Source organism: Tamandua tetradactyla, chromosome 2, assembly GCF_023851605.1.
Source record: "Tamandua tetradactyla isolate mTamTet1 chromosome 2, mTamTet1.pri, whole genome shotgun sequence".
Lineage (NCBI taxonomy): Eukaryota > Metazoa > Chordata > Mammalia > Pilosa > Myrmecophagidae > Tamandua > Tamandua tetradactyla.
This window is the reverse complement of record NC_135328.1, coordinates 129,773,797-129,786,232: the sequence shown is the minus strand read 5'-3', so window position 1 is coordinate 129,786,232 and position 12,436 is coordinate 129,773,797. Positions and strand designations below refer to the sequence as shown.

At 48.1% G+C, this 12,436-nt stretch overlaps 1 protein-coding gene across 1 annotated transcript in view; it reads left to right on the top strand.

Annotated features, from left to right (window-relative positions):
- Positions 1-12,436, top strand: part of CACNA1B (calcium voltage-gated channel subunit alpha1 B) — a 221,428-nt gene that overhangs the window by 54,243 nt on the left and 154,749 nt on the right. Inside the window, exons 11-12 of the mRNA XM_077148869.1 lie at positions 5,117-5,326; positions 8,820-8,932. Coding sequence (XP_077004984.1) covers positions 5,117-5,326; positions 8,820-8,932 — 323 coding nt within the window. The remainder of the gene's footprint in view (positions 1-5,116; positions 5,327-8,819; positions 8,933-12,436) is intronic.

Below are 12,436 nucleotides of genomic sequence, written 5' to 3'. Positions count from 1 at the left end.
CATAGATGGTTTCCAAATATTCTCACATTCTGTAGGTTGTTGTTTTACTTTCTTGATAATGTCTGTTGATGCACAACAGTTCTTCATTTGGATGAAGTCGATTTTATCTAATTTTTTGTTGTTGCTGTGCTTTTGGTGAAAATAAAAATCCATTCCTACTACAAGGTCCTGCAGATATTTTCCTAGGTTTTCCTAGGTTTTATTGTAAAAGTTTTATATAGTATTAGCTCTTGTGTTTAGGTTGTGGATCCATTTTTAATTAATTTTTGTATGTGGTGAGAGGTAGAGGTCCACATCTTTTCTTATGCCTATGGATTTCCATTTGTCTCAGCCCCATTTGTTGAAGAAATGATTCTTTACCCCATTGTATGGATTTGGCTTCCTTGTCAAAAAATTAACTGGCCATAGATATACACATTTACCTCTGGACTCTCAATCCTGTTCCACTGATGTAAATGTCTATTCTTATTCCAGTACCACACTTTTAATTACTGTAGCTTTGCAATACGCTTTGAAATCAGGAAATGTGATTTCTGCAACTTTGTTCTTTTTCAAGATTGTTTTGGCTGTTTGGGGCCCCTTGAAATTTGATATGAATTTGAGGATCAGCTTTTTCATTTATACACAGAAGACTGCTGGGATTTTGATAGGGATTGCATTGAATTTGTGGATTGCTTTAGGCAGAATTGACATCTTAACAATATTAAATCTTCCAATTCATGAACATGGGATGTCTTGCCATTTATGTAGGGCTTCTTTAATTATTTTTTCAGCAATGTTTTGTAGTTTGCAGTGTATACATCTTTCACCTCCTTGGTTAGATTTATTCCTAGATATTTCATTCTTTTAGATGTTACTATAAATAGAATTTTTAAAAAATTTCCTTTTCACATTGTTCATTACTGGTGTATACAAACTCAAATGATTTCTGCATGTTTATCTTGTACCCTGCAACTTTCTTGAATTTGTTTTAGTTCTAGTAGATTTCTTGTAGAATTTTTTGGATTTTCTACATGTAGGTAAATGTGGAATGGAAATAGGGGTGATTTGACTGCTTCCATTTAGTTTGGCACCGTTTATTTCCTTCTCTTGCCTGAATGCTCTGGTGAGAACTTGCAGTAAAATTCTGAACATCAGCAGGCATCTTTGTCTTGTGTCTGATCTTAGGGGAGAGTTTCAGTCTTCCACCATTGAGTATGGTATTTGCTGTGAGCTTTTTATAAATACCCTTTATCATGTTGAGAAGGTTCCCTTCTATTCCTAGATTTCTGAGTTGTTTTTTTTTTAATGTGAAAGGATGTTGCATTTTGTAAAATGCATTTCCTGTGTCAATTGAGATGATCATGTATTTTTCTTTAACTTTATTCTTTTAATGTGCTACATTACATTGATTTTCTTATGTTGAACCATTCCTACATTCCTGGAATAAATCTCACTTTCTCATGTATATAATCCCTTTAATACACTGTTGGATTAGGTTTGCCGATATTTTATTGAGGATTTTTGCATCTATATTCATATGGGATATTTGTCTGCAGTTTTCTTTTCTTGTAGTATCTATCAAGCTTTGGTATCAGAGTAATACTGGTCTCTAAAATGTATGTGGAAGTAATCCCTCTTTGTATTTCTTGGTAGAATGTGAGGACTCTCGTTCCTTTGGTAGAATTTGAGAAGTATGAAATCTACTTAAAATGATAGGTAGAATTCGGCAGGGAAACATCTGGTCCTGGACCTCTATCTGTTGGGAAGTTTTAAATTACTGGTACGATCTCTTTACTTGTTATAGGTCTGTTAAGAGTTTCTGTTTCTTCATGTATCAGGTTAGGTAATTTGTGTATTTTAGGAAATTTTTACATTTCATCTAGGTTTTCTAATTTGTGGGCATATAATTTTTTGTTCATAGTACCCTCTTAGAATCTTTTTTATTTCTGTGGGGTCAGTTGTAATGCCCCCAATTTGATTCCTGGTTTTAGTTCTTTGTGTCCTCTCTTTTTCTTTGTCAGTCTGGCTAAAGGATTGTTAATTGTATTGAACTTTTTTAAAAAATGAGTTTTTGGTTTTGTTGATTTTCTCTATTGTTTTTCTGTTCCCTATTTCATTTATGTGTGCTCTCATTTTTACTATTTCCTTCCTTCTACTAACTTTGGGTTTAGTTTGCTCTTCTTGTGCTGGTTTCTTTAGATTTAAGGTTGCTATTGATTGTGATCCTTCTTTTTTATGGGGGGGGGGGGGTGCATGGTCCGGGAATCGAAACTTTTTTAGTGTAGGCATTTAGAGCTATAAATTTCCCACTGTGCACTGTGTACACTGCATCCTATAAATTTTAGTATGTTTTATCTTTTTTTCATTTTCATTTCTCTTAAGACATTTCCTAATTCCCCTTTTGAGTTATTTGACCCATTAACTGTTTAATAGTATGTTGTTTAATTTTCACATATTTATAAATTTTCCAGAGCTCTTTCTGTTATTGATTTCTAACTTGATTAAATTGTGATCTTACAAAATACTCTGTATGATTTCAATATTGTTTTTTTTAAGACTTTGTAGCCTTAGCATGTGGGCCCTCCTGGAGGATGTTCCGTGTGCACTAGGGTAGAACACGAATTCTGTGCTGTTGGGTGGAGTGTTCCCTGCTTGTCCATTAGGTCTAATTGAGAAAGTGTTACTCAGGTCCTCTAGTTTCTTATTGATCTTATGTTTATATATTCTGTCAGTTATTGAACGTAGTTATTAAAGTTTCCAACTTCTTATAGAAACATCTATTTCGTCCTTCAGTTCTATTTTTATTCATGTATTTTGGGGCTCTACTGTGAGGTGCATATATATGTTTATAATTGTTATATCTTCTTGCTTGACTGAACCTTATCAATCTGTAATATCCTTTTTTGTCTCTTGTCTTCTTTTTTGGCTTAAAGTCCATTTTGTCTGAAAATAATATTGCTTTTCCAGCTCTGTGTGCTTACTGTTTTCATGGAATATCTTTTCCTTCCCTTTTACATTTAAACTTTTTGTGTCATTTGTACGTACAGTGAACCTTATAGATAGCATATAGATGGATCATGCTTTTTCATTCAATCTGCCAATCTCTGCCTTTTAATAAGGGTGTTCAATCTATGAACATTTAAGGTAATAACTGAGAAGGAAGGATTTACTTCCTTCTACTTAGATATTTGTTTTCTATGTGCCTTGTATATATTTTTGATCCTCAATTCTCCATTACTGCCTTTTTTGTATTTAATTGCCTTTTTTAGAAGCCTTTCTATTCCCTTCTTCTTTCCTTTTTTCTGTATCTTTAACTTATTTTCTTAGTGGTTTCCTTTGTAATTACAATTAAGATCTTAAATTAATAACAACTAATATCAGCCTAGTTTCTGGAGTATACAAATTCTGTACTCATATATATCTCTATCCCTCCCCCCTTATATTGTTTTCTCAGATTATGTCTTTATACATTGTATGCTCATTACGTAGATTTTAAGTGTTACTTCACTCATTTTTTTAAAGTCATATGAGGGGAGGGGAGGCAGTCACAATACAAAAAGTACAATAATACAGGATTTGATATTTGCCTTTGTAGTTAGCTTCCCTGGTGTTCCATATTTCTTCTCAAAGCTTCAAGTTAATCACTGGTGTCCTTTTATTTCAGCCTCGGCATGTGGCCGTGGTGGCTCCTGGCCCTCTGCAGGGTGGCCCTGAGGGTCGTGTGAGCCCTTGCTGGCAGTGGTGCTGCAGCGGCAGCTGGTCACTGACAGTGCATCCATGCCTGGGCCTCACCCAGAGCAAAGGATCTCTGTGGTAGGGAGGCCACATAATTTGCTGCGGGGGCCCTGTCATGGGTGCGCCTCTGGACCCTCCTGTGTTGCCAGATGCGGCCCCTCAGCTTATAAACAACTCTCCAAAGGTCCCGGGGGTCTGTCCAAGTAGATGCCAGCTTCACGTTGCTCTTAGTGTGTCACTGAGCGTGGATGTGCACACACATGTATGTGTACAAATACACATAGGCATACACATAACACATCCACAAGTATAACTGCACACACAGACATGCACACAGCACATGCACAAATATGTGGACATGGGCATAATACTCGCACAAACACAAGTCTGCAGGGACATGTACTTAACACGTGTATACACATGCACATAATACGTGTACACATGGACGGTCATCCACATGTGTACATACATGCACATAATATGTTTACCCACATGCACACAGGTGCATGAATATGCACTCCCAGTACTTATCTGTGTCCAAGGCCCAGATGTTCAGAGCTGACAGACCCATCACTTGGGCACAGCTGGGTGCTCATCCAGTGCCTGGATTAGTGCAGTGACATGCCCAGAGGCACACAGACACACACCCAGCTCTTTATCCAGGCAGAGGGGCACCCTGAATAGACAGATTCCCATGGAGCCCCACAACCTGGCGCCCCAGCCCAGACTGTGTTGCTATCTTCACACACTTATCCTGAAAGTTTTGATGTGAAATAGACCAGGGTGAGCCTGTCCTCAGGGCCCTGCGGCCTGGCCTGGGAGTTGGGTACAGAGCAGGCGAGATGGAGTGATGCAGTGTCACTGTGAGCATTGGGAGGGAGAGGCCCGAGGGCTTGAGCTTAGACTGCATGGCTAGGAAAGGGTGCTGCGCCGGGTCTGGGAAGGGGCAGAGGGCCTGGGAGGAATGGCGCTGGTGTGTACCAGAACATGCCGGAAGGTTGCTGGGTTTGGGTGGTGAGTAGGGAGAGAGGTGCAGGAGAGAGTTGAGCACCGAACGTTTCCAGGCAGCATTTGTTTGGACTGTGTGGGTTAAAGGGTCCCTGCTATAATGACATAGCTGCTCAGTACTGCTGTCCTGGCAGGAGAGAAGCTAAGACCACCTGGACTGGAATTGGGTACCCCAGTAAAACCACCTCCAGTAACTGCTGAGCCCCAGCTAGGGAGCCAGGGAGGGGTACCTGCAGGAGGAACAGGGACTGGTTAGTGTCAAGAGAAAAGCGCTGCTAGCCGTGGACAGTGGCGGAGAGTGGGGGCTGCCCAGGATCTGTGTCCATTGGCCTCCTTGTCTGGAAGGTGGCTTGTGTGAACCCAGCTCTGCCTGCCCTGTCCTCTCTCCCAGGTTCTCCTTTCGCCCGAGCCAGCCTCAAGAGCGGGAAGAACGAGAGCTCTTCCTACTTTCGGCGCAAAGAGAAGATGTTTCGTTTCTTCATCCGCCGCATGGTGAAGGCGCAGAGTTTCTACTGGGTCGTGCTGTGCGTTGTGGCCCTGAACACGCTGTGCGTCGCCATGGTGCACTACAACCAGCCACAGCGGCTCACTACCGCCCTGTGTACGTGCCCGCCTGTCCACCCCCTCTCCCGCGCCCTCTCCCGCTCTCCCCTGTGCCTGCTGGTCCGCTCTTCCACCCAATCTTACCCTCCCCCATGCACCTACCAGCCCTTCTCACCACTCTCTTCCCCCTGTACCTCCATGCAGGCTCTCCCTCCCGCTTTTACCACCCCCAACTTCTCCCTACTGCACTTGCTGAACCAGCTCTGGTCTGCAGCCTCCTCCATAGTTCAGCTTAGACCTGGTCAGTCCCCTTGGCGACCTCCGTGGAGTGCTGGGCTGTGTCCAGAGCCTGAGGCAGACCTCCCGTGATGGCGGCCCTGCCCTGCTGATCCTCTAGTTTAGAGAGAGGCATGACATTAGGGGGGGCATGGGGCACCTGGAGCTTAAGCCTTGTGCGGGGCGGAGGGGGCGCGCCAGCAGATGCAACCGTGTCCCTTAGGAGGTGGTGCTTGGTTTCCTGCGGCCTTGGCCGCTGCCGCCCTTGCTCTGACTCCTCTAGAGAGGGCACTGCCCGTCGCTGCCTCCAGGCGCGCCTGCCCTGTGGTCCTCTGGCTACGAGCCTCTGGACAGGCCACAGAGTCAGGCACGACTCCGGTTCTAGCTCCAGAAATGGTTCATACAAGGCGAAGAGGGATTCAACCGGTGGTTGGTGCTCCTCGCTCCCCACCCGGGACCAGCACTGAAATTTCGAGGGCGGGTCCTTCATCCCTTAGGGCTGTGCCGGCAGATGGAACCTGAAGCTGAGGTTGCCCTACCTCGGGAAAAGGGTTAAAAAAGGCAGAAGCCCAAAAACAAAAACAAAAGCCCTGGTAAAAAACAAAAGCAAAGGCAGAAGCCAGCAAGGTCCCTGCGTGCGCTGCCCCTGCACCCTCCAGCTCCTCAGGGCCAGTGGTGCGCCAGTCTGTAAATCCTGAGAGCCCCTTCTGGCTCCGGAAAGACTGCCGTGTGCTGTGCACAGTCCCAGCTTGAGGTCTGGAGTCCGAGATGAATTTCTTTTCTGGTGGCCGTAGCTGAAGTTCCGGGGACAGCCCGGGTTCTAACCGCGGGACGCGAGCCCCCAGCGCCTCTTCCTCCTGCAGCCCAGAGGAGCGGTGCCCTCCGTGGGTCCGGCCCGGAGCGCAAGTGCCTCTGCGTGCAGCACACCCAACCGGGCTCACCCACCCGCCACGCCCGAGGCTCCGGGCTCGTGGACCCCTCCTCAGGCCGCCCGGGGTCAGCGTGGCCTCGAGTTAGCGGAGGCTGGGAGGAAACCGCCGGCGCCCCCGCCCCTGCCCGGCGATGGAGACTGCGGGGCTCGGAGAGGTCCCGGGGGCGTGTCTCCCGGAAGCAAGCGGGGCAGGGCCGGACCCTGCAGGAAGGGGCGGCAGCGGGCGTGGCCGGGTGGTGACGTCACCCGACGAGATTCCCGCCTCCCGCTGCAGCCTGGACTGGATTTGCCGGAAAGCAGCATCTCTCTTCCTTGGTGGGGAGCGGGTGTTTCCGTCAGGCCTGTTGGCTCCCCTCGCTCACCTTGCCGACCTGAGTAACTGCACCTGTCAATACCCTGAGCTAGACAGAGCAGTTAGCACAGCCGCTGTGGAGCCCGGGGCACAGGTGACGTCTCCCGAATCCGGCCGCACGTTGTTGAGCCCGATGGAGGCACAGGGTGCTGTGTATACTGTGGCATGGGAGTTCGGAGGGGTCCCCACGAGATGCAGCTGCAGAAGCAGGCAGGCTCAGGGAAAAGGCCGGCCCGTTTGGAGGACCTTCAGGGTGCGGCTTTGAGTAGGGTTGGGGAGTAGGCTACGGGGTGGCCTGGAGTTGGCGCCCCCATTACGGCCCTCAGCGAGGAGCCACAGCAGTGACCCGCGTCCTCGTGCACACCAGCTCTCTGTGGCTCTTTAGAGGCTTGGGGGGTGCGACGCGGGCAGGGCTCGGCGCCTGACTGGCCCCTCCCTGACCCATGCTGTAGGTGCCTCAGGCTCTGACACCAGCCTCGCAGGGATCTTGGAGGCTCCTGGGGTTTCTGATCTATCGGCAGAGACCCCAATGCTGGTTATGAAAGGGGCTCCGTGCAGCAGGATTCCTGGACCCGATGGGGGCAGGGTAGGGAGGACCAATGGTGCTGTGCCCCACGCGGTGGGGGTCGGCTCAGCCTTCACGCTTCACTTTTCTTACACACCCACCCACTGCCGGCCCCTTTGTGTTCTCGCTTTCCCCAGATGAACAATGTTTGACTCTGTCTGCTCCCCTCTCCCGTGGCGTGGGTACTCCTGGAGAGGGGCCAGTTGCTCCCTATAGTCCCAGAGTCTGTCTGTCAGGTGCAAGTTGCAGGAATGCAAAGTGAGCGCCTGACCCTGACCTTTCCGGGCTCAGAGGGGCTGAGTATGGGAGACTGAGGACCTTTTCCTGATGAGAGCAAAAGGGCTGAAGAGGGCTATTCTCTGAAAAGGTTCATTTTGGAAACTGCTCCTTGCAAGTACCGAGGTACCTGGTGGCCTGACCTCCGAGCTTGTGGGGGTGGGGCCCGTGTACACAGGTGGTAGAAGTGAGGACCCTGCTAGGGGACCCTCCGTGTACAGGTGTGTGGGGGCACTATGGAATGGGCATCCACCCCTGGCTGTGCAGGAAAAGTGGGCTGAGGGCTCAGCCGCAGCTGGGCGTTTGGTAGAACTGGAGATGAAAGTCAGATTTCAGGGCACAAAGGGATGGGGCTAGCTGGGCGTGCCTCTGCTTTGTCTAGAGTGGCTCTGTGCAGGACCTTAGGTGGCAGGGCCTGTCTGCCAGGGACTGGATTCCTGAAGCTGCCATTCTGCAGCTGCTCCCCGGACCCTGCTCTTTCTGGGTCTGAGGCCACCCGGCGGGGACTGTACGGCATAGAGCATATGCCAGCCCAGCGCTGTAGGGGGACGTGGAGGCCAGTGCCTCACTCTCGGCAGGCATTGGGGTTCAACCAGTGTAGCCCTGGTTGTGCTCCTGTGGGCTGCTGTTGGGTGTGAGCTGGAGATGTCCCTGCACCCCTGGGGGCCCCCTTTAGTCCCAAGGCCCTGGAGGGTCAGCAGAGGCCTTCAGATGCCTTGTTGGCAGGTGGGAAGGGAATAGCACCTCCTGGGAGCCTCATACTGAGTGGTCTGGGGGTGTCAGTGTAGAGGGTGCTAATGAGGCGAAAGTCTGGCAGATGGGCTGGGCAAGGCCTGTGCACACAGAAGGTTCTGACGACGTGGCAGAAGGATTTCAGAATACAGAAGCCCCGCCTGTGGCCCCACCTGAGCGGGGTGCAGGGTGCCCACCTGTGGAGCCTGTCTCCCAGTGTGCCCTGACCTCTGCCACCACACCGTGTTTTGGGTGGACCCAGCCTCGTTCCACCCTCTCCTGGGCTCACATTTCCCGGGAGTCTGCAGGCCTGGAGGGCTTACCCCAGAAGGTTCCTGAGGTCTGGTGCTTCCAGTCTGGACTGGAGCCAGGATGGGGAAGGCCGCGAGCTAACCCCCCTCTTCTCCGGCTTCTCCTAGACTTTGCAGAGTTTGTTTTCCTGGGTCTCTTCCTCACAGAGATGTCTCTGAAGATGTATGGCCTGGGGCCCAGGAGCTACTTCCGGTCCTCCTTCAACTGCTTCGATTTTGGGGTGAGTGAGATGCCTGGCTGTGGATACCTGAAGGGGCGGACAGCATCCCCCACTCCCACTATGCTGTGCCCGGGTGGTGGGGGCTGTGGTCCTTTGTGGGTCAGACAGTTCAGAGGTTCAGGGCCTCGGGGAAGGTGTTGGCCACTGACAAAGGCCAGGTAAAGGCCAGGTTTATTAGGGCAGATCTTGGATCTGTCCTCATTGTTCCTTGCTGGAGCTGCTTTCACCCCTGTGGAGACTTTCTCTTGCCATGCTTTCCATGCCTCCCCCATCTCCTTCCAGGGCTACACGTTTTATTTTGAGCCCCACATAGGACCACAGGAATGTCCCCATTTCTTTTCCTGTGCCTGTTATCACCTCCCTCCGACTTCCCCTGGCCCCGCTCAGTTTCTACTCTTGTGGCATCACCCATGGCCGAGGCCTTGCAGCCCTGTCCATCTCAGGGGTCCTGCTGACCTATGGGGGGCTCTGTGCCCCACCCTGAGTGCAAGGAGATGTGGTCCTAGTTCCCACTGCCTTGTGGGCCCTCAGGGGTAGACGAGGGCATATGCCCCAGGGCCACCACTGCCAGGAGGAAAAGGTGCAGTGGCCCCCCTGTAGGACCCTTAGCCATGGCTGTGGCTCAGAGAAACCTCGAGGGGTGGCAGTGCTGAGGTCAGCAGGGCAGGGTTAGCATAGGCAGACCATGTGTGCTTCCTTCCGGGTGCCGAGCCTAGGGCCCAGGATGTGGCTCTTCCATCACTGCCTGAGGCTGAGTCTGGTTCCTCTGCAGGAGAAGTGGAGGTGCTGGGACCCCAAGCATGGACTTACATCTCTGTAAGGTTCACAGTGGCCAGGGAGGGGACCTTGGACCAAGGTAGAAGAGAAACTCTAACCTGAAACTTCGATTTAACTTTACGTCTGGCTTTGGCTCTTGCGTATTAGCACTGACCTTCAGCAGTTGACAAAACACATGTTAAATCCTCACAAAAGCCTTCATTTTATAGACGAATTACTGGACAAGTTGAGTGATTTGCCTAGTACTGCCCAGCTGGTTTTCGGTGGAGGCAGCATTTGGGCAGGTGTTCTGCCCTAGCTGGTGGTTTGACACTGTGCTGGGCTGCATGCTGACCTGCGATTTTGGTAGGTGGCTGAGAAGAGATGGGGCTGCTCCTTATCTTTTAGTCTTCTTGGCATAGAACTGAGGAGATGCCAGTGATAGCTTATCTTTAACTGAGTTCTGATCTTCTGGTTTGAACTAATGGATTGCAGGACATGGGGGTTATTTTCACATAAGATTAGTGAAATGTACTAGTTATCTATTGCTACATAGCAAAGTATTCTAAAACGTAGTGGCTTAAATCAAACATTTAATGCCTCCTAGTTCATTTGGGTTGGGAAGCTGGGTGGGGCTGAACTGAGTGGTCTGGCTAAGGGCATTTGTAGGGTTGTGGTCAGGGTGAAGGCGGTGACCAGTCATTCCCAGGCTGAACCGCCGCTGCAGGATCCACCTCTAAGCATTCTTGCTGCTACTGGCAGCCCTTAGGGCATCAGGTCCAGCCTCACTCACGTGATGCGGCCAGGCATAGTCTCCTCTGTAGTGGGTCTCAGAGGCTGCCTGTGGGTCCTCAGGACGGGGCAGCAGGGGGCAGAGAGAGAGAGAGAGAGACAGAGAGGCAGAGAGACAGAGAGAGAGAGCGCCAGAGAGAGGGAGAGTGCCAGAGAGAGAGAGAGAGCGCCAGAGGGAGAGAGAGAGAGCGAGAGACAGAGACAGAGAGAGAGAGAGAGTGCCAGAGAGCACCCGAGATGGAAGCCACAATCTTTTTGTGACGTGATCTTTAAAGTGACACCTATCATTTTTGCCACATTCTGTTTGTTAAATGTGAGCAGCTATGCCCAAGCCATCCTCAAGGGGATGGAATTACACAAGGGGGTGCATCCAGGAGGTGGGGTCACTGGGACTCACTTTAGAGGCCACCTATCATGTCAGCATATGGGGAAATTTTTGAGGATGAATAGAAAGCAGGGGAGATGTTTGAATACTGTTAATTAAAAGGTTTAGAAAACACGGCACACAGGTGGATGATTTGTGAGCACTGAGAAAAACTGGTTGGCTGGTGCCGGTACATGGCCACTGATTACACATTTTTGGCACACTTACCTCATTTGTGTTTTTCTTTAAAATTAGATTTTAGTTTTTAGAGCTGTTTTAGGTTTACAGGGAATTTGTGCAGAAGTAGAGAGAATTCCCCTATTTCCCCCCCTACACACACATACTATAGCCACAGTTTCCCCTACTATTAACACTTTGTATTAGTGTGGTACATTTGTCACGATTAAGGAACCCATAGTGGATACATTGTTATTGACTAAAGTTGTTAGTTTACATTAGGGTTAGTATTTTGTTTATAGGTTTTGACAAGTACGTGATGTCATGTGTTCACCATTATGGTATCATACGGATTAATTAGTTCCACTTCCCTAAACTGACCTTCTCCCACTGAACCCATGGCAATCACTGATTGTTGTGCTTTCTCTGTAGTTTTCTCTTTTCCAGAATGTCATATAGTTGGAATCATACAGTATTTAACCTTTTCAGACTGGCTTCTTTCACTTAGCAATACACATTTAAAGTTTTTCCATTGCCTTTTTTTTTAGCTCGATCGATCATTTCTTTTTGTAGCTGAACATTATATCATTGTTTGGCTGTACCAGTTTGTTTATTCATTCACTTCCTGAAGGAAATCTTGGTTGTTTACAGTGTTTGGCAGTTATGAATAGAGCTGCTGTAAACATTTGTGTGTAGATTTTGTGTGGATATTAATTTCCAATTCATTTTGATAAATACCTAAGAGTATGATTGCTGAATTGTATGGTAAAGCCTGTTTAGCTTTGTATGAAATTCCAATATGTTTTCCTACATGGCTTTTTTATATTGCACTCCCACCAGCAGTGAATGAGAGTTCCCTTTTGCTCTGCATCTGTGTCAGTACTTGGTGTGTCATTGTTTTGTGTTTTAGCCATTCTAATAGGTATCTTGTTTCAGTATTGTGTTTAATTTTCATCATTATTTCAATGTGCAGTTCCCTAATGACATAGGATATTGAACATTCTTTCATGTGCTTATTTGCCTGGTGTGTATCTTCTCTTCAGATTATATGTCATCTCTTAATTGGGTTGATATGCCTTGTTGTTGAGTTTTAAGAGTTATTTACATATTTTGGGTACTGGTCCTTTATCAGATGTGCATTTTGCAAACATTTTTTTCCAGTCTGTGTCTTTTCTTTTTCATTCTCATAACAGTGTCTTTCATGGATAAGAAGTTTTTCATTTTAATGAAGTCAAACATTCATTTTTTCTTTCATGGATTATATTTTGATGTCATATCATTGCCAAAACCACGAGGACCTACTTATCTCCTCTGTTATCTTTTAAAGTTGCATAGTTTTGAGTTTTACATTTATATCTATGTTCCCTTTTGAGTTAATTTTTCTGAAAGGTGTAAGTTCCATGGCTAGATTCTTT